We start from the raw sequence: 23264 nt of genomic DNA on the forward strand, positions 1-23264 counted from the left end.
ATGGTTATGTTGGTTGTTGGTTTTATTGCAGTGCTTGTGATATTTTCTGGAGTTGTCTTTTGGATACATTGTCTATGTATGTTGTTTTGTATCAATTTCAAAGTGTTAAATACAACAAATAGGAATGGACTTCCTGTTAGTTGTCATTTATGATATTGCACTCTAATTTCCGCTATTACATTATTGTACTTATTGTTTTTCTCTTATCAACACATTATATTAAAAAAATTTACTCATTTATGTTTAAAAAATAATTTATTTAAATTTTAATTTATTTTAACAGTCTGCAGATATTAAAAACAAACAATCTTCTTTTTGCAGATTATAGATGTTTGGTCCATTTTTTCTACTACAAAGATGTATCCTCAGACTGTAAATATTTTGCTGAAAAAACAAACAACACCTAACAATACTTCTAACATTCCACGGTTTGAACATTGGGCTTATAGTATACAATTTTACACTTCAATCGTTAGGCTCTTGTGTGAATGATATTAATGGTATAACTTAAATAGATTGATGTCTGATGACGTATCTTTAAAACTTTGGTGACATAAATAATAATTTGATGATGTTTGTGACAAAAAATGAGATGAACGCTATATATTGAATAGGCATCAAAAATAAAATTTTAAAAGAAAAGCCTTTTTAAAGTGCAAGATTCTGGAGGGAATGTCAATCGATGTTTGCAAGGGCCAAGTATAGCGAGCGGTTGAAACTTGATTCATTTTACAAACTTGGCTTTTCCATTATTTCCACTTTCCGGGGGCATTTTCGTGATTCTGGAAAACATAGATTTCTGTTGAGAGTATAAAGACCCCTTAACCACCACCTTCAACTCCTATCAAATACCCACCCACCCAAAAACACATCTCTCTCTCTCTCTCTCTCTCTCTCATCTTTTTACACAGAGAATCGTTATTAGTAATCGGAGTGATGACAAAAGTATACCCTAAATCTGTTGTTCCACTTCCGCCTCTTTTTCCTTCCGATCGGCCGCGATTAGTTACACAATCCTCCACCATCCTCACCGTGTGGAAGAAATCTCTGCTCTTCAGTTGCGACGGATTCACAGTCTTCGACATCACGGGAAACCTCGTCTTTCGAGTCGACAACTACGCCAACGCTAACAAGGCCGAGATTGTTCTCATGGATGCTTCCGGCCACTCTCTCCACACCATCCGCCGAAAGGTATATATACATATACTAATAGGATTCCTAAATTTGATCGATTGAGTTCTGAAATATATATTAATTTATTCATTCATTAATTCAACAGAGGTTAACGCTAACGGACAGTTGGCTGATATACGACGGAGAGACGACGGTAAATCCCCGATTCTCGGTGACGAAGCATGTTAATTTTCTCAACTCCAAGTCCTTGGCGCATGTAAGCTTTACAGGATCAGGATCACCGAAGATTAATGGCAACAAGAAGAACGTGGCTTACGAGATCGAAGGGTCTTACACGCAGAGGAGTTGCGTTGTGTATGACGACAAGCGGCGGCGCGTTGCTGAGATTAAACGGAAGGAAGCGGTGGCAGGGGTTGCGTTTGGCGGAGATGTCTTCCGTTTGGTTGTACAGCCTGAGATTGATTCCAGCGTTGCGATGGCCCTCGTCGTCCTTCTTGATCAAATGTTCAGTGGTTCTTCTTCTTCTAGAAGGTTCGCTACATAATTAAACCAGAGAAATGAAAACAGCCAATTTGGGATCCGATTGGATACGTACATAGGATTGCATTTGGATCATCCATGAATAAAGATTCAGAAAACGAGGGAGTTGATCATATGTGTGAGATTCAGTTAATAGGGTAGTGTATAGTGTATAATTAATTAAATTCCTCTCTCTCAATTTTTTGAAATTGTGATCCAATGATCAATCATATCATCATCATATGTATGATGAAGATGAATGATGATGGATGATAATGATGATATTGAGGGCTTGGTTTTTTCGTTTTATATAAAGGATCAAGCTCCGGATGAGGAGTATTTTGCTATGATCATATATATAAAATTTCAATCTTTGATTTATATCGACTATTAAGTATTGTTTGTTCTTCATTGCTCTTAAATGTTCTTCGTCATTCGTCAAACAAACTTTTCCATAAAAGGTTACTATTCCAGACTTCTCTATGCATGTGGCCACATTCGTCAATATTATAATTAAAATTCGATCTTTCTTTGTAAATTCTTGATAGTTTTCACCAAAAGTTATTTTATATTTTGATTAAATTGTTACAAATAATAATAATAATAATAATAATAATTATTATTATTATTATTATTATTATTATTATTATTATTATTAAAACCAATCATATCCACGAAAAAATGTTTTATGACTTTAATGAAAATAATTACATATATTAAAAGTTGAAAACAGAGAGGTAAATGTAATCATTATTAATTGTTAAATAGCAAAGTCGGCAAACAACTTGGTGTAGTTTCTACTCATTGTTACATTGCTTGGTTATCAACCATGAGTTCATGTTATATCGTGTTGACATCATGTACATAAAAATATCTTTACGTTATAAACTTTTTTTAATTAATATTATAAGCTTGCTTAATTCCTCACCGTTGGTTCTAATTGTTGTATTAGGTCTACAAGCATATAGAATAATAGAATAATTCAATGTATTTTACCGTATTAAATGTCAAAGTGAGACAAAAAAATAAAAAATGATATATTTCAACATCAAACGTTCAAATAATTAGTTGATGCTAACTATGAAAATCTATATAAGGGGGTAGAGAATGACTACAAGAAAATGTCAAGATCAAAATTCGTCATGTATTTAATAAAAGACGATAATTGTTTGGTGTTTTGTGTCTACAAAGCCATAAATTGTCCAATCAATTCAAATATTACTAGTTTACTAGTATGCCATAGTTGAAAAAAAGATCCGTTGCTAATAATTTTCGCTTAAAAACAAAAATAAAAATAAAATTATGACTAGCTAAACTTCCCCTTACGATAATATGGACTAAAATTTGAATATTATAAGGTCCAGTTTTGTCAACTAGTGACAGTCGGTAGGACAATTCACTGTAGGTAAAATCAAATTATTAAATTAAATAATTTTTTGATTGGATTATACATAGTCCCATCCTTACCTTTTCATCTTTTACCTTTATTTTTTAAATCAGACGAATCCCGTGCGTTGCGCGAGAATAAAATTATATAGTTAAAATAATAACTTTTACCAAATTATTATTTAATATTTCTACTTTGAAACAAAATGTTAATACTAAAGCAAACATATAATTAACATATTAGTTTTATTAAACATTATAGTTTAATTTTTAAGTCATTATGATATATAAAATTATTTGATAATTTTATAAACCGTTTAAAATTGTGTAAATTATATATCAAATGAATGATAATATAACGGGTAAAAAAACGTATGAACAAAAATATGAACTGTAACTTTTAGTAACATAAAAATAGAAAAACATCTATTATAACATTTGTATTAAAAAAGATATATATAGAACGAATAATAAAAAATATGAAAAATAAACACTATAACTTTTAATAACATAAAAACACTAAAATATCTATTATAACATTTATATTAACTATTCATATTTAAATCACAAATCTCTTCAAATACATTAATGTTTTTAATGAGCAAAACTTTACAACCTTATAAAAGAAAGGAAAATAAAAAGTTATTAGTGATTACTAATTAATAATCATAAGTTAAAAACTCTTGAGTTGTAACTAATAAATATACATAAATTAGAAAACTTTTGAGTTGTAGTGTGAGTTTCAAATGAATTCGGTACTTGGAAATGTATTATTATTATTATTATTATTATTATATTCGTCTAAATAATTGGTTTTGATGCATCATTTTAACCCCTTCAATTATTAAACATAAAGATATTTAATTATAAATTTATAATATACATAGGTGCATATATATGTTAAACAAATCACATATATTATATATATTTTCGTAAATATCATATGTAATTCTTGTCGTAGTAATATGGATAAATTACTTTCATATGAAGAACATATCATGATAAGTCTATCATAATTACATATCAAATGTTCAAAATTATGTTATCTTTTAAATATTGTCTTTTAAATATGTTGTGTAGGATAACTCAACAAAAAAATAATAGAAAATAAACATAATCAAAATAGGAAAACTACAATCAAATAAATAAGAGCATTGGGTGATTGAATATATAAATAAAGATGTTACATAAACATACATTTAAATCAAAAGAAAAAACTAACATTCGTCAATTTTGCTCAAACAAAAAAACATATATCCATTTTATGAATCTTCTTTCTTCATTTAACACCATTCAACCATAGAAACTTGATGACAATTCTTCACTAACCTGCAATCAAATTTTTTTTCTTGAAAAAGAAGAATCAAAAAGATGTTCCAAGCAAAACATTGATGTTTGGAGAGTCACATTCAAGATTGAGTAATACATACAAATCACAAATAAAGATTAAATGAGAAACTAAATATAAAGAAAGAATAGAAAAGCTTCATTTGTTTTGGTTGAAAGAAAAATCATATTACAATTACCATCGATGCGACATAACTCATTTCTTCAAATCATCATATTTGGATCGTGAATGCTTCAACTATATGAAAACTTTTGAATCACAATATCTTCAAATCATTCTTACATGTAAGATTTTATATAACACAAAAGACACACAAGATTGACCTTTTTATAGTAAACTTTTCACTAAATGCTAATTAAACATAATATAAGTTATAAAACTTTTGAGTGTTAAATCATAATTAAGAAAACTTTTGAGTTGCATTAGTTAAAAAAGGGGGTTTCAAATGAATGTGGTTTGAGGAAGTTAAAAAAGGGGGTTTCAAATGCATGAGATTCAAGAAAAAATGTTAGCTTTATAAGTATGTATAATTGTAACCAACCAAAATGGAATATATTATTAGACGAGCCTTTGGGCTTCACTCTATAAGAAGAAGAAGGTTCAACTCCCACCATTCATAATGGTGCTTCCTTTTTTTTAGGAGATTGACATGTCAAAGTTGTTCATGGAAAAGCCTATTTAGATCATTCATATTAGTACAATGTTACATCAGCTTTGTAATTACGTCTACATCAGTGGAATATCATTCATCTTTTAAAAGTGATTTCACTGTGAGGGATGGAGTCAGGATTTAAGAATAAGGTAGACTAATAGCCTCACATCACACTAATATATTAAAATATAATGTTATACCAAATAAAGTAATAGGTTTAAAATTTTAAAAGAAAAAATCACAAAGAATTAAAAATTTGTGAACATTAACTTCAATCTTCAAAAGTTTTCAAGCTATATCACATTGGTTACTTGTAAAACTTAAAATTGAAGGTCGTTCTCGTAGGCCACGAATCAAGAATCTAATTTACCTCTTCTAAATTTGACATAGCATTTTTTACATGTTCAATATTATTGGGCTCTTCAATGTTACTATTGTATATTATGAACGATTTCTTTAGTATTATCACGGATGTAATTGTGGGTCATGTACATCTTCTATTATTTTCTTGCTCATAATTTATTCTATAAATTTATAATTATAATAAACCAAATTATCAAACAATAATTAAATTATTAATTACAAATAACACTAAATAACGTATGCAATAAAAATTAATTTTACCTTAGAACTGAAATCTCATTGATGTAATAGTGTTGCCGGAAATTAATTGAAAGTTAACATCTTTGACGAATAAAAGTAGCTGGGAATCTCTTGAACTCTTGATGAATCATCACTCACAAGAAAAAAATTATAAATAAATGAGATATTCTTGCTACTTACAAATGGACTAGGTATTAATTAGCCGATTAAAATAATAAATGTGGTGGAGGCTGTTGTTATGAAATAAAAGTGGGCTTCATAATACAATTTGTTTTTTTTAATCATAGGAGGGGCTCAAATCACTATCAATTAATCGATATGGGATGTTGGGCTTATGTTATCCGTATTATAGATACATCTTGGAAAAAGTTGGGGGTGGCGGAACACCGGAAGCCCCTTACTGCCTCCGCCATTGTTCCCTGCCACCTCACCAACCATTTAATATTTTATTTAAAAATAAAAATATCATAAATATTAACCAATATAATAATAAATAAAAAATAGCATAATTATAATTATCTATAAATCAAATAACAATATTTAACATTATAAAACATAAAAATCCAAATATTATAAAATTGATCATCGGCATCATCATATTCGTTCCAAATTTATTTGTAATTGAGAAATGAGGTATATATAATTGATTTTGATATTTAATTAATGTCATTTCCTTGAAAAAAAAATCAACTTGCAAGCCTTTCAAATTGTGAAAGACCAAGCATATATGACATTTCACATTGATGAGGTGGCCTTGCAAGTATGTTTGCAATTCGTCAATGCCGAAGGTCTTAACATGACATATCATCTATAAGGTAAGTCGACTATTGAGCATAACGAGCTAAGGTTCAATAAATTAATCGTCTCCTCGTAAACGAGTAACAAAAGAGGTTGGGTGAATTGCAGGCGAGGTTGAAGAGGAGGATACAACCCATGTGATCTTACGATGTCCAATGGCTACAGAGGTCTGGGATTGGGTTTTCCGCTGGTGTGACCTTCCCAATTCACATTTCTAAACCATTGAGGAATTGTTGAAGTTTACAGCACAATGGGGTACATGCTCAAAGAAAAGAAAAAGTCTAATGAGTAATTGTTACGGGACGGCGTGACTTATTTGGAAAGCAAGGTGTGAATGGGTTTTCAAAAAAACAAGAATTACTCCTGCTAAAGTGGCTGATTTGGTGAAATCCACTGTGTTCTTATGGATTAAATATAGGAGAGAGCAGTGTAATTTTCAATGGATTGAATGGTGTGTCAATCCTTTTATCTGCATGTAATTTCTTTCATTTTCCTTGTACTCTTTTGCCCCTATTAGCATCTTGCTAGATGTGTGGTTTTTTTTTAATGATATTTGCCGGTTTCAAAAAAAAATTGAAGAATATGGCATAAAACTTAATGCTTTTTTAATAAAGCCTTTATAAATTATTTGTAAGTGTTTAATAACATCTTTTACTTAGCTTTTGACCGACATACAACGGGAAAAAAAAGACAAAAGTGGATGCATAACATTAGCTATGAGATTTAGTTCAACAACCAACAAGTTTAAACTCTTTCTCATTTTTTTTTTCTTTTAGAACGGACAGTAACTTTATTAACCTAGCAAAAAGTTAGATAACAAAAAGATACATCAAAGAATAACGATACAAAGATCTTGAAGTCATCCTACAAATTAATTATAGACCTCATATTCCTATTGTTTACCCAATAATATTGGGACCATAACACACTATTAAAATTTTGAAATACAAGTATAATGTTTAAATCTAAAATAAAAAGAAAAGTATAGACCTAACACATTATCCCAAAAAATCATTATGCTGTTTTTGTGACTATTAAAAAAATTATGATTTTGGTTAAAAAATAAGTTGAACATGTCATCTCAAAATTGAAGCATGTGAGATTCGAACTTAGGTTAACTCCATTTTAAAATGTTTCATATCAAATTATCACAATTAGGTCACTTTGAAAACCACATTACCTAAGAAAATAAATTGCATAACATACATTGAACTAAAAAGATTACATAATATTATTAAATTTCATAAAACTATGATTGTTATTGTATAAAATTACTACCATTTTATCAAGAAACTCCAATACCATTACTTATATATATATATATATATATATATATATATATATATATATATATATATATATATATATATATATATATATATATATATAAAATTGCTATTCTGAATAAGTTTTATAATTTAAATCAATAATGTCATGTAATTTTTTTTTAAACTTTATGTAGGTTATGTAACCGATTTTTCTTTGTCGTGTGCTTGTGAAGCATTAATCTAAAACCAAAATCAGAAAATACAATTGTTTTAGTGTAAATAAATATACAATTGTTTTGAAAAGAGTTAGTTGGACATTTAGGACTTTTCCCCAAAATAAACAACTAAAAACTTTTCTCAACTTTTCCCCAATCTAAACAACAAGAGGGAGCCTCCATAACATAGTCACATATACAACACTTTACAGTTTACATACCACGAAAGGGCAGCATTGAATTCCATGAAAATTAGGTCACCGCCTTTTATACTGAATTTATATGTATGTAATACGAAAATGTTACATAAACTTAAATGGCACTATGGCAGTATGTTAAATACATTTAAAACTAAGTGTCACCAAAAACAAGAATGGTTTGTGATTTAATTTTGGGCCGAATGAGTGGGTCATTCATACATACAAGACCATTTCATGGGTCGGCAAAAGGCTCTAATGCCCCCAATAAGTCCTATAGATCAACATTTATGATCTTTTGAATCCTTTTCAGTATACTTTTTTTTAATGTGATAATGACTTAAAAGGGTAATGTAATTTTTGATTTGTATACATTTAGTCATTTATTTTTATTTTTGCCTTCAACTTGTTAAACTGTACACATTTAGTCCTTATGACCGGCTACTCCAGGTTAGCCGGTAAAAATGACTTAATAGGGTAATATATTTCTCACTTTGTACACATTTAGTCCTTAATATTTATTTTGTTGCAAAATAAGTCATTTTTGTTTTTGTACTCATCTAGTACTTATGAATGATTTCTTTAGGTTTTCTCACGACATCTTACGTGGGATAGTCATATGGTGGTGGGATAGGTTGAGGTGGTTCTGCTATATGTTGCAGGTCAAGATACCTGGTGCGGGCCGGCTGTAAGGTGTTGGCACGGAGGCTTGAGAAGAGCGGTTAGGTTAAGGCGGCATGCCGACAAACCCTGGGTATTCCAGTCTGATGACTGATTGGACCTGTTGCATGTTGGCATTCCAGTCCGATAACTGATTGGGTCAAGGTATTCCAATCTGATGAGTGTGGGCTCGTTATGTATGATAATACGTTTGTTGTATCGAGTATTTTGGGGAAAATTCGCTAAACTTTGTGCTTACCCAGTTATTTATGATTTCAGGTTCTATCGTTGATCGTGGGAAGGCGAATGCATGATTGTACACACTCATCAACAATATTGAGGATTCCATGTTTCTTATATTACTCTGATTTTCAATAAATGTATTTTGGAATACACGTTTTTTCTTAATAATGGATTTATAATTAGGGACTTTTGCCTTATTTAAAAATGAAAATTTTTGGTTGTGAAAATGAGACGTTACACATAAACATCAACAGCCCCACACACTTCATCAATGATTGTCCCACGTAAGATGTCGTGAGAAAAACCTACAGAAATCATTCACAAGTACTGAATGAGTACAAAAACAAAAATGACTTATTTTGAAACAAAAAAATATTAAGGAATAAATGTGTACAAAAATATTAAGGACTAAATTTGTACAAAATGAGAAATATATTACCCTACTAAATCATTTTTTCCGGCTAACTTGGAGTAACCGGTCATAAGGACTGAATGTGTAAAGTTTAACAAGTTGAAGGGGTAAATGTGGACGAAAAAAAAACTCAGTGACCAAATATGTACAAATCGAAAAATATATTACCCTTTTAAGTCATTATCTCTTCTTTTATTTCATCATTCAGGCATAGTAGTTACAATTATTTGTTACATACCTTTTAACCATTTAAGCATTCAAATTTAGACCTTGAGTTATTTTGTTTCAAATACTAACACCTCTATCAACCATGCATAAAAGGGGTTGATTCTCAAAGGCGGACGCAGAATTTCATAGTATGGTTGTCACGGGAAAGTTAGTGGTTGCACGATAGTAGAAAAAAAATTTGAAAACTTTCGAAAATTTTTACACTGCGTCCGAAAAAATTAGAAGTTGCACGTGTCACTACATGCCCTATACTAAAATCGCTCCTTTTGATTATGCTCCACATTTGACTCAATAAATGTGATAAACTAACGTAAGTAAAATATTAAGGCTTTTATTCTCATCCATGTGTTAAAAAATGGTAAAAAGTCATGAGCCAAATTGATAGATAAATTCATTAATATTGGTTGTGTCACAACTATATATCAACTAAACATTCTTTAACGTAGTAGATACAAAAAAAAAATTTACCAAATTTTAAATGTAGGGTTTAGGTCATTTTTGGTCACTTAATTTTTGGTTTGTGCTAATTTGGTCACTTAACTCTTTTTAAGTTTTAAAAAGTCATCAAACTTTTGGCTTTGTGCTCATTTAATCACTTAACTTTTGTTTTAGTCACATTTAGTCACCAAACTTTTAAAATTGTGCTCATTTAGTCACTAAACTTTTAAATTTTTTTAAATGTTTAGTGACTAAATGAACACAATTTTAAAAGTTAGGTGACTAAATGAACACAAATCTAAATGTAACATCCTGGTTATTAAATAAATAAATTGGATTATTTGGGGGTTAAAGCGTAAGTTCAGGACTTGTCTCGTAAAGGATTTTAGAAGTCAAGGGGGGTGTTTGGTATTATTGGGACTTAATATGTAAGGATTTATGGAGGCAGGGGCTGATTGGTAACATTTTGGATTAGTTTTGTAAAGATTTTCGAAGATGGGGGTTGTTTAGTAAAATTCAGAATTAAAATGAAAGGAATTGGGAAGCGGGGGTATAAAGAGTAAATCTTGGGCCTTTGTTGCAAAAGTGTTTATGGGGACGGACCAGTTCTGCCATTATGGAAAACTTCTAATATGGAGCTGGTATTTAAGGGTTCTAAACCCTAACCCTAAGGGAAGGAATCAGCCGCCACCCCACTTTATCTCTCCCGTTTGCGGCCGCACACCTCACGACTCCTCCATCACCGGTCATTGTTCCTCGTCTGCTGAAGCCGGAGAACCGCCGAGATGCCACCGTCGTCACCATGTCGTCGTTCGATTGGTGATGCAGCCGAGAACATTGAAGACCATCGTCATGACTGTGTACCGCCATGACCGGACGCGCCTCCCTCCCTCATTCTGTTCGTGTGGTTCGTCGCCATTCACGTCGCTGTGTCAAGCAACGACCGTTGTGCTCTTCTTCTTCTACTTCTGTTGTTGTAGTTGTGATTATCGATAGTTGTGAACGTCCCAATCTCTGTTTGCGGTCATACCCATATGTTACCGCCGCTGCCGCCGTCGTTTTGCGCCACCAGGAGGGGTGGCTGGACTCGTTCATGGCCAGACGTGTTTTGGGGTGTTGTGTTCGATTGTGGTAATGGTATGAGGCTACTAGAATGACTTTTGGCCGGAGATCCGAAGGAAAATCCCACTGCCACCACCATGAGGTGGTGGCTGCCACCAATCGCCACCGCCGGCCACCTCAAGATCGTTATATGTGTGTGTATGTTTAGCTTAGTTAGTATGTGTGTTACTTTTGGGTATTTTCATTGTAAATTGTAACGAAAATGGAATAATGGAAAGAAACCCTAACCACCACCGTGAGGTGGTGGCTGCTGCCTCCTACCGCCACCGGCCGCCGTGTCGGGTGGCGGTGTGATTTGCCTTGTTGTGTTTGATTCGGTTGGGATGCTTGAAACCCTAATGGGCCTAATGAACCCTAATTGATCGAAGGATCTAACTATTGGGCCTATTGGGCTAAGAGGGGTTGGAAACCCTAATTAGGGTTTGGAAAACCCTAATGTCATGAAACCCTAATTTGGGATTTATCGAGACCGTATCGGGATTATTTAATGAACTTAAAATGTTAATTAATAATCATTGCAAATTAACCTAAGACCATGTGGGACTTAATGGATTAAGTCCTTTAGGGGTTAAGTAGGGACATTCAACCCTAATCGTCATTTTATGTGAAAAACCCTAATTGGGTTTGGATGCTTGTTTGGCCACTTATTGGACTAAGCTACGGTGGGCCTTTGTGGGCCAATTGGGAACCCATTTATGGGCTAAGGGAAATTATTGGGCTTCAGATAATACCCATTAGAAAGGCTTGGGCCCAATTTGGAAAATTGGGCCATAAGTGGGCCATGATTGGGCCTTGAGGATTATTAGCTATTAGGCCATCAAAATGCCAATTGTTTGGGCTAGAATAATTGGTTGGGCCTTAAAATAAGTTCATGTAGAGGTTTGGACCCAATTTGGAAAATTGGGCCATATGTTGGGCTTTGGCCCATTACTTGTCTATTGGGCCTTTAGTGTGTGAGTTGGACCTTAGGCTTGGAACCCAATTATTAATTGGGTGTCATTTTGATGTTGACTAGAGATGGAAAAAAAACCCGAACCCGATGGGGAAACCCGAAACCCGATTATTTTGGGTCGGGTAACGGGTCGTTATCGGGTTCGGGGCAGGGAGTGGGTTATCCTCGCCCCGACCCGACCCGACCCGCCCCAATGATATATATATATATATATATATATATATATATATATATATATATATATATATATATATATATATATATATATATATGTTCGAATCCTTTTTGATGTTAATTGCACGCTTTCAAAGATAAAATACTTACTGTGGACAATCTTTTTAGTTATTAACAATCTGGTGTGAATGATCATTTTTTATGTTTTGACGTATTACACTAAAATTAAATCAAGTAATTTTTAATATAACGTCGAGTTAATTTTATTAAATTGATTCATGATATTTTTAATTTAAAAGGGACGCTAGAACACGTATTTTTTATAAGGTATCGGGTTAACCTAAAACGGAATAAAGATTTCGTTATGAATTGATGTAAGCCCGATAAGATACCCGAAACTTGATGGGAAAACCCGAACCCAACGAGGCGCCCCGATAAAATACCCGAAAGATATCGGGGCGGGTTTGGGAAACCATGCCCCGCCCCGAACTCGCCCCATTGCCATTCCTAATGTTGACAGTTCGGGAATCTGTCAACCAGCAATGGAAGTTTTATCCGCGGAACTTCAGCAGTGCCAGGTGAGTCTTCTCACCATACCAATGGGTCTAAGGCACCAAGGCCGGTCCAATTTGTAGAGATGTGTGGTATATTTATTGTGTAGAGTTATGTGGTACACTAGTTGATGTAGTGATATGTGGCATGTCAGTCGATTATATGCTTTATGTTATGCTATGCTATTTGTTATGTGATATTTGCATGAAAGACCATGGGGGGAGCCCATGGCACTTGGATGTAAAACCATGTGGGGGAGCCCATGGTTGTCCGACAGGGAAAGACCATGGGGGGAGCCCATGACACTTAGGTGTAATACCATGTGGGGGAGCCCATGGCATCCTTATGCAGGGATACGTGGTAGAGATGCATGTATAGGTTATATGAGCTAGGGGAGATGCCATGCTGGAATGAGAATGGTTATTGGGAGATGCATGTATAGGTTATATGAGCTGGTAGACTTGCATGCTAGTGCTGAGTAGTCAGCAATAGATTGGCCTGATATGTGGTGCTTATAGCCTTGGGAATATTTGATGCCATGCTGGAATGAGAATGGTTATTGGTATTAGTAATTGCTATGTGTATGCTTTTAAATTTATATACGGTTAGGATCTTATAGCCTTAGAATAGTTGATTTGGCCTTATTTCCTGTTATGTGTATAATTTGCATACATAAGGCAGCCGACTGTGAGGATGGATGGATGTGGATAGCGCGAGTTGCGATATGTGGGTGGAATGTTCTATGGCAGTTCTTTGGATCAGAGTGCTTCTGCACGAATGCTGCTTGTTTCGTGCTTTGTGGGACTCTTGAGTGATGGGAGTCAGCCACTAAGTGGATATGACGATATCCAGGAAGTGGATGGCTGGCATCATAGGGAGTTCCTCAACAGTTGATGGCAGGGCGAGGTTGGGAACCTAAGAAAGCCTAGGATGTGCTCCAGTGAGTTAGTGGGGCGGTTTGGTGAGGTTGGGAGCCTAGGGGGTGCTTCGGTGGATATTGTGTTGTTGTTTAGCGGATATTCGGTGCATCAATGGGGTAGGTGACTAAGAGGATTCAGAAGGATTGCTGAGGAAATTATGGATAAGTGTGGAAGGTACTATGGGCCCGTACTACTGGAAGCACAGGATCCATACTTGAATCAGTGAGAATCTTGGAGAATCTAAGAAGCCTGGGAAGGAGAATCCTTGATTATGATTGGACCGTGGGAATAGCTGCTATGCAGAATGCGGATGAACACGCAAGGAGAAGGACCAGGGTTTGGTCTCGGCCTCGGTAGTGAGCCAGATAGTGGAAGGACTGGCAGGATTTTGAGTTCGCCTTGGATCTCTTGTATTAGGCGGAAAGGATTGATTATGCGATCTATTGTACTTTCGGGATTGGGAGACTATGTCTTGGGGATAGTTAGTAGCCCGTTGTAGAGCAAAGGTTGCTCCAACTATTTCAGTTCATCTGTTGAAGATTGAGCTGGTGAGTGGGTCAGGGTGCGGGACCCTGAATGATATGATTTCTAGAGCTCGAGAGCAGGGATTGGTTTGGAGCCTGTTGGGAAGAGGGGAACATATCGGGTGCCTATATTAGAAGGTCTCGGGAAGAGACCCCAAGAGTTTGGGTCAGCTTTTAAGAGGCCAGCAGGGCAGGATTCAGTGCAGTTCCTATGGGTAACCACACGAGGGTTTTCGTTTCAAGGGTTTTAGTAAGTGTATATCAGGGTTTGTTTCCCCGATTGTGTTTGGGGTTATACCTTCAAACATTGTCTTATGTTGTTTGTATACCGTAAGTTACGGAGTGGTTAGTGAGCAGTCGTTTCTCTTTCTGATGGTTTGGAGCGTCCAACGTTATTTGGGTCGGTAATCGAGATCGGTTCAGAGACGTGATGCGGAAGGTCTGCGGTCAGGATTGGTAACTCAGACATTGTGCTCAAGTCGGATTTTAGAAGCACTAGGGGAAGTGGTTTACTATTAAGGCTTGTCCTGGACATCGGTTATTTGGACTTTAAGATATAGCTGGGGCATCATTTCAAGGCGTCTGAGATTATTAGTCTCGTTGGGATTCGGGAAGTGTTTGTCTGATCTTTAGGAGTTGCGTGGTCCTTGGAGGTTTGGGCCGTAATAGAACACTCACACAGACAAGAAGCATGTTTTCAGCAGTTGGTTATTAGCGAGTAAGAAGGATCGGGAATCCTTTAAATCTCATGTATTGCAAAGACTTAGTCGAATCTAAGTGGGGAAGAATCACGCAGGTATTCAGGACAGGGACAGGTATGAGACCGAGATGGACTTCTCGAGGAAAAAGGCGACCCAAGTGGCTCTTTGGTTTGAGGGTTGTGCGAGTTTGGAGTCCGATAAGACTCCTCGTCAGGTGAATCGCGTCTTCTTGGGGGCTTGATAGCAGAGTTTGGAGAAATAGGTTGGGGTTCCAGTCATGAATGGAGTTCAGTTCGGGTGTTCAGTGGAGTGCATGCTCGACTCTGTATGCATTTGAATCGATAGATTAGGAGTAAGGGATTGGGCTACGGTTGTGATAGGATGAAGGGGTTGTAAGACTACGGGGGAGCCGTAGCATTCACTAATGATCAGTTGGTATGGAAGTCTTGTAAGACTACGGGGGAGCCGTAGCATTCACTCATGGTCAGCAGGGTGAAAGTGTTGTAAGACTACGGGGGAGCCGTAGCATTCACTAATGATCAGTTGGTATGGAAGTGTTGTAAGACTACGGGGGAGCCGTAGCATTCATTCATGGTCAGCAGGGTGAAAGTGTTGTAAGACTGCGGGGGTAGCCGTAGCATTCACTAGCGGTCAGATAGTGATAGAGAGTCGTGAGACTGCGGGTGTTGCCGTAGCATTCACTAGGTTGGTAGAGAGCATGGGAGTGTTATTAGAACGTGGAAGGAACAATAGTACCCACCAGTTCGGGTGCAGCAGTGAAGATATGGAAATCCACGGATTGGATTTCAAAATTACCTGGACAGATTAGATCTGGTTGAGCCAGTGATAAGATTGTAAGGAATGCCACTACAGTTATGAGATCGAGGAAGCAATGGATTGCTTAAGCTTGCTTATTACATAAGCCTACCATTGGTTAGGTAGCAATCACTTTTAGCCTTGGATTTCACGACTTCAGGACTCGACACACACACCCGATCGGTTGGATCGGGAGGTGGTTAAAGCCACAGTGGCATGATAACTAGTGGCAACTAGTTCCAAGGAAGGATTTCGTTCAGAAGTTGTGTGAGGCGACTAAGTGGGGAATCCTTTGGCCCTGCAGCCGGGCTGGAATCTGGTATTTCAGATGCTTGTCGGACGAATTGAGACCAGGAAGGTCTCGATAGATGTTGGAAAGTAGTCATGTGGCAACATACTGCTTCAGGCAGATCAGTGTTAGGGCAGTTTCAACATTTGGGCAACATTAGTATTTGTGTTTTGGGCTGCGGGATAAACGGACTGGGTTCAAAAATAATGATTCAGTATGAGAGGTCTGTCAGGGAATCAGACTATCTCAAGACAGTAGATTTCAGACGGAGTAGATGTGATCATGTTGCAAGGGATTCGTTTCATCTTTGGGTTTTAGAACCCTGCGGGGTTGGTCTTAGTTGCCTTGGAAAGGCTGGGTATGATTGTGGATGTGACCATGTCGTTCAAGTTGTCGGGTGTGAAGGGGATAGTAAGGGATGATTTCGAGGACGAAATCTAATTTAAGTGGGGGAGAGTTGTAACATCCTGGTTATTAAATAAATAAATTGGATTATTTGGGGGTTAAAGCGTAAGTTCAGGACTTGTGTCGTAAAGGATTTTAGAAGTCAATGGGGGTGTTTGGTATTATTGGGACTTAATATGTAAGGATTTATGGAGGCAGGGGCTGATTGGTAACATTTTGGATTAGTTTTGTAAAGATTTTCGAAGATGGGAGGCTGTTTAGTAAAATTCGGACTTAAAATGAATGGAATTAGGAAGCGGGGGTATAAAGAGTAAATCTTGGGCCTTTGTTGCAAAAGTGTTTATGGGGAAGGACCAGTTCTGCCATTATGGCAAACTTCTAATATGGAGCGGGTATTTAAGGGTTCTAAACCCTAACCCTAAGGGAAGGAATCAGCCGCCACCCCACCTTATCTCTCCCGTTTGTGGCTACACACCTCACGACTCCTCCATCACCGATCATTGTTCCTCGTCTGCTGAAGCCGGAGAACCGCCGAAATGCCACCGTCGTCACCATGTCGTCGTTCGATTGGTGATGCAGCCAAGAACATTGAAGACCGTCGTTGTTAGGGGTGTCAAACCCAACAAATAATAGGGGTACAACAGACTCCAAATACACTGCTTTAATGCACTAAAAAGTAGTACAAGGCAAGCAGGGTTGAACCACAGAGACACGGGATAAAAGTCTATACCTCTTTGCGCAAGGTACTTTGGTCACAAAGGGGGATTTGTTTGCAAAAGTCAACTAATGAAAATAACAATCAACTTTGAAACATGCTAAAAATGAAATAGATTTGTAAACAAGTTGTAAAAGTGCTTCCAGTTCTAGTTCTCAATGTTGTCATTTAACCTGATTATGACTTGATGTAATTTGTGATTGTTATTCTAAGTTGGTACTGAAAGATATTAACACGCTCTAATACATCTCGCTTGCCAAATTATCTAGCCAAAACACGCTCTTTGACTAGACCTAGCTTTACTAATTCAACCTAAACACGCTCTTAGATTGTATTGAAAAACTGCATTAAGTTTTGTACAAGCTTCCCAACAATGTCCATTTCTTCTCATACGCTCGGAAGTGTGAAAACATGTATTAAATGTTCTACAATAAGAAAACCTATTGCTTGTTACCAATCATTAACTTTGTAGAACGATTAGGTGCCCTAAAAGTTAATTAACTACACACAAATTGAATTCATGAAAGTGGCCAATCAAACACAAATCAAATTTAAGGATTCTAGTTTAAACAATAACATAATCACTAGAATAGAATCACAAATCAAACATCAAATCACATGCTTCAAGTCAAGCAATCAACATGTTTTGAACAAGAACTAGAAACTAGGGTTTCTTAGCCACACATGGCTAAGAACAAATCAAACAAGAATAAAGATGGAATTGGAATGTTTAATGCTTACAAAAATGAAATCAAAAGTGTTTGCAATGATTAGGTCTTCTCAAAAGCTCCAAGAATTCTCCCAAAATCGCCCAAGATCGCCCAAAACTGCTCCAGAAACCCTCTCTCCTTCAAAAATGACGTCTTCTCCTGTTTTAATTAATGTTCACGTGCATGTCATAAGGCCATGCGTTTTTAGCATGGCCATGCCTTTTGCCCATGTGTTTTCGGCATGGCCATTTGTCTTGACCATGTGTTTTTTGCACGGCCCATGCTTTTTTGCTAAAAATCAAATAAGTGTGCAGTGTTGGCTCCATCTTCAATCTAGCTTCACCACAAGTCATGTTGCTCAAATATGAGATGATAAAGGACAAACACGACCCGTGTCAGTGTGACAAGAATCGCATTCCAAACGTAGTCCTTTGCTATGATGACAATGCAACAATGACTCGGGTTATGTCTTCATGTTTTCTGCCATGGAATGACCGGTTCATCTTCTCTTCATGCCTCCAAGTTCCATGTCCCATGCATCCGAGCTCCATGCTCCATGCTCCATATTGTCTACAAAATAAATAAAAAATAGTGAAGTACCAGACATTCTTAATAAAACATGCAGTTGCCCAAGTAATTTACTAAATGCGAGAATTATGAAGTAGAATGCTATGAAAAGATGAAAATAAACATGCAAAATAGGTGCATAAAATGCACCTATCAATCGTCATGGTTGTGTACCGCCATGACCGGACGCGCCTCCCTCCCTCCTTCTGTTCGTGTGGTTCGTCGCCACTCACGTCGCCGTGTCAAGCAACGACCATTGTGTTGTTCTTCTTCTACTTCAGTTGTTGTAGTTGTGATTATCAATGGTGGATTGTCACCATTTCCCCACCGTGAACGTACCAATCTTTGCTTGCGGTCATACCCATATGTTACCACCGCTGTCGTCGTCGTTTTGCGCCACCTGGAGGGGTGGCTGGACTCGTTCACGGCCAAAAGTGTTTTGGGTTGTTATGTTCGATTGTGGTGATGGTATGAGGCTACTAGAATGACTTTTGGCCGGAGATCCGAAGGAAAATCCCACTGCCACCACCATGAGGTGGTGGCTGCCACCAATCGCCACCGCCGACCACCTCAAGGTGGTTATATGTGTGTGTATGTTTAGCTTAGTTAGTATGTGTGTTACTTTTGGGTATTTTCATTGTAAATTGTAACAAAAATGGAATAATGGAAAGAAACCCTAACCACCACCGTGAGGTGGTGGCTCCCGTCTCCTGCCGCCACCGGCCGCCGTGTCGGGTGGCGGTGTGATTTGCGTTGTTGTGTTTGATTCGGTTGGGATGCTTGAAACCCTAATGGGCCTAATGAACCCTAATTGATCGAAGGATCTAACTATTGGGCGTATTGGGCTAAGAGGGGTTGGAAACCCTAATTAGGGTTTGGAAAACCCTAATGTCATGAAACCCTAATTTGGGATTTAGCGGGACCGTATCGGGATTATTTAATGAACTTAAAATGTTAATTAATAATCATTGCAAATTAACCTAAGACCATGTGGGACTTAATGGATTAAGTCCTTTAGGGGTTGGTAGGGACATTCAACCCTAATCGTCATTTTATGTGAAAAACCCTAATTGGGTTTGGATGCTTGTTGGGCCACTTATTGGACTAAGCTACGGTGGGCCTTTGTGGGCCAATTGGGAACCCATTTATGGGCTAAGGGAAATTATTGGGCTTCAGATAATACCCATTAGAAAGGCTTGAGGGTTATTAGCTATTAGACCATCAGAATGCCAATTGTTTGAGCTAGAATAATTGGTTGGGCCTTAAAATAAGTTCATGTAGAGGTTTGGACCCAATTTGGAAAATTGGGCCATATATTGGGCTTTGGCCCATTACTTGTCTATTGGGCCTTTAGTGTGTGAGTTGGACCTTGGGCTTGGAACCCAATTATTAATTGGGTGTCATTTTGATGTTAACAGTACGGGAATCTGTCAACCAGCAATGGAAGTTTTATCCGCGGGACTTCAGCAGTGCCAGGTGAGTCTTCTCACCATACCAATGGGTCTAAGGCACAAAGGCCGACCCATTTTGTAGAGATGTGTGGTATATTTATTGTGTAGAGTTATGTGGTACACTAGTTGATGTAGTGATATGTGGCATGCCAGTCGATTATATGCTTTATGTTATGCTATGCTATTTGTTATGTGATATTTGCATGAAAGACCATAGGGGGAGCCCATGACACTTGGATGTAAGACCATGTGGGGGAGCCCATGGCTGTCCGACAGGGAAAGACCATGGGGGGAGCCCATGACACTTAGGTGTAATACCATGTGGGGGAGCCCATGGCATCCTTATGCAGGGATATGTGGTATAGATAGCTTTTGTAGCTAATATGTTATGCGGTAGAGATAACTTTTGTGGCTAACATGATATGTGGTAGAGATAGCTTTTATAGCTAATGTGTTATGTGGTAGAGATAGCTTTTATAGATAATATGATATGTGGTATGCGGTAGAGATAACTTTTAAAGCTAATATGTTATGTGTTATGTGGATTGTGTGTGGGGTATGCTCTGGGGGACTCACTAAGCTTTATGCTTACGGTTTACAGTTTTGGTTTCTGGTTTCATCGATTTGGAAATGAAGGGCTCGGATTGATCGCAGTGCACACACCTATGATTTCCGCAATGATTGATTTTGGGATGAACTCTGATAAATTTTTACTTAACGATGACTTGAGGTGTTTGAAATAAATGGTATCAACGTGTTAGCTATATTAAAAATAAAATTTTTACCCTTGATTTTTGGGTCGTTACACTAAAAGTTAGGTGACTAAATGTGACCAAACCAAAAGTTAAGTGACTAAATGAGCACAAAGTCAAAAGTTTGATGACCTTTTAAAACTTAAAAATAGTTAAGTGACCAAATGAGCACAAAACCAAAAGTTAAGTGACCAAAAATGACCTAAACCCTTAAATGTATTTACCAAAAATGGTAAGCTTTGAGTGGACTACGTACTTTTATACTAACATAAATAGATAAACAAATAAGAACACAAATGTTTTAAATGATCGACTTTTGTTATGGTCAGATTCAGTTGGAGAACTAGAAATTAATTTGGGTAGAGGAAGGTCTTTTTGAACTGATGTTTTCTATCGGATTTGAATATATTTATACCATTACCATTCTTTATAGAGGCTTGAAGCATTAAATCAAAGATAATGAAATTTAAGTACGAATAAATTATATATCAACAATGAAAAGAAAACCTAGGGGTAACTGTAACATCCCGTTTAAAATAAAATGATTAAATAATAAACCCGAAACCCCGAGAAGTAATTTTTATTATTATTTTGTATTATTAGAGCCCAAAATCAAATAATAATTATCGGGATGTTAGTTTCGGGGGCTAAAGTGTAATTTCGGGACTTATTTTGAAAAGGTTTTGTAGAAAGGGGGGTGTTTGGTATCATTTGGACTTAAAATGAAAGGGTTTTGGATGACTGGGGTTAAAAGGGTAAATTCTGGACTGGCTTTGCAAAGAATTTTAAAATGGAGGGTTGTTTGGTAAGTATTGCACCTGAATTGAAATGGATTTTTATGATGAGGGCTAAAAGGGTAAATTATGGGTTAGTTTTGAAAGAAACGGGGGAAGGAGGGACTAATCCTGTTAATATGGGATAAACTTATATGGGGATCGGGGTATAAAACCCGTCACCCCGGTAAACCCTAACCCTAGCAATGTGCAGCCGCCATCTCCTTCACCCTCCGTCTTCATCTCCGGCGCCACTACCCCCTTCTGTCGAGTCGCACCACCGTTGCTGGAGTTGTCGAGTGCCACCACCACAGCAGTACAGCCCATGCCGGCTGTGACGTCGTGAACGGCCGGAGAAACCCTACCGAGAACAAAGGAGATGATGTACCTACGATGTCGGAGACCACCGAGTCAAGCTATGACCGTTGCCGACACCGCATCTGTCGGAGACCGTACGTTCGCTATGATCGTAGTTCGCGGTGGTTGAAGGCGAAGATGACGTGGGACGTCGTGGTTATTGACATCATTGACGGTGGACACAACCGCCTCTCATCCACAAGCATTGTCGTTCTACCCCTCTTTCCTGTCTCTTTTTTTACGCCATCTCAGCTCCGGTCGATATCCATCGTCACCCATGCGACCGTCAACGTCAGTTTCGCCGGCCACTACATGGTTCGCTGCTACGACCATTTTTAACCGTCGTTGATTACCGTTGTTGTCCATTTTCTTGGGTCTCTGTTGTCGCCTTATGCCACCAGGTCGGTGCCTAGAGTCGTTTTGTGAACAAATAGAGTGTATGTGGTTTCGTTTGGCCGGAAATCACAAGAACAGCCACCGCCACCACAGTGAGGTGGTGGCTGCTGATGGGTTTTGAGCATTCTAACACTCCTAAGTGTACATGCAACCCTAAATACCTTGGATCTATGTTTTCTCTATTATACATGCAATTATGAACTTTCCAAGGTATTACCCTATCTAGCATACAATACTTGATACTTGGGTAATCAAATGGATAGAATACATACCTTTGTTTGATGTAGCTTGTCTCCATGAAGCTTGAGTGCCTAATGCCCTAAGTGTGACACCTCAAATGGTTCACACAACACCAAATGCACATGGAATGACTTGAGAGAAATGGAACACTCCTTGAAATCGTCTAGCCCTCATATTCACACATTAGTTTACGATTTCTTGAGCCATGGGATTCTTTTATATGGTGGCTATTAGGGTTACACCATGTAACTCATAACTTTACCCATTCCTTATGCTCCATGGATTTTAACCTCCATGGAGTATCCATGGGTCACCCCATGGACTTAGTCCAACATAAGGAATCTTGGATCACAAGCCCACATATATAAGAATGAATGATTTACACAATCAACCCATATATTTAATTAGTCTCCTTTTGATCACTTAATTAATTCCAAATTAATTCTTGATCAATACTAATTAAATAACCTTATTAATATATTAGAACTTATAATATATTAACCAACCTTAAGTGTTATTTCTCTCATTATAGTCTATCCAAATGCATGATGCCATGCAACCCAAATAGACCATGTCGGGTCAGGTCAAGTCTTACCAATTATAGTTATGGGCTTAGACATTAATCCAACAGTCTCCCACTTGGATAAGTCTAAAACTATTATTGCGTATGACTTCAGGAACCGATCAGCAATCGTAGCTCTCAAAAGCTTCTGTCGAACTCTGACCTTGTCGATGAACTCTGACCTT

General features: G+C 37.0%; 1 protein-coding gene across 1 annotated transcript; it reads left to right on the top strand.

Annotated features, from left to right (window-relative positions):
• The first annotated feature begins 830 nt into the window (after window positions 1-830).
• Window positions 831-2034, top strand: LOC145141307 (LURP-one-like protein (DUF567)). The gene is made up of 2 exons (XM_079074598.1): window positions 831-1191; window positions 1280-2034. Exons 1-2 carry the CDS (start codon window positions 937-939, stop codon window positions 1676-1678), a joined length of 654 nt encoding a protein of 217 aa, XP_078930724.1. The 5' UTR covers window positions 831-936; the 3' UTR covers window positions 1679-2034.
• The last annotated feature ends 21230 nt before the right edge of the window (window positions 2035-23264 follow it).

The sequence above is a fragment of the Lactuca virosa genome, chromosome 9, assembly GCF_052849685.1.
Source record: "Lactuca virosa cultivar CGN04683 chromosome 9, Lactuca_virosa_CGN04683_v6, whole genome shotgun sequence".
Lineage (NCBI taxonomy): Eukaryota > Viridiplantae > Streptophyta > Magnoliopsida > Asterales > Asteraceae > Lactuca > Lactuca virosa.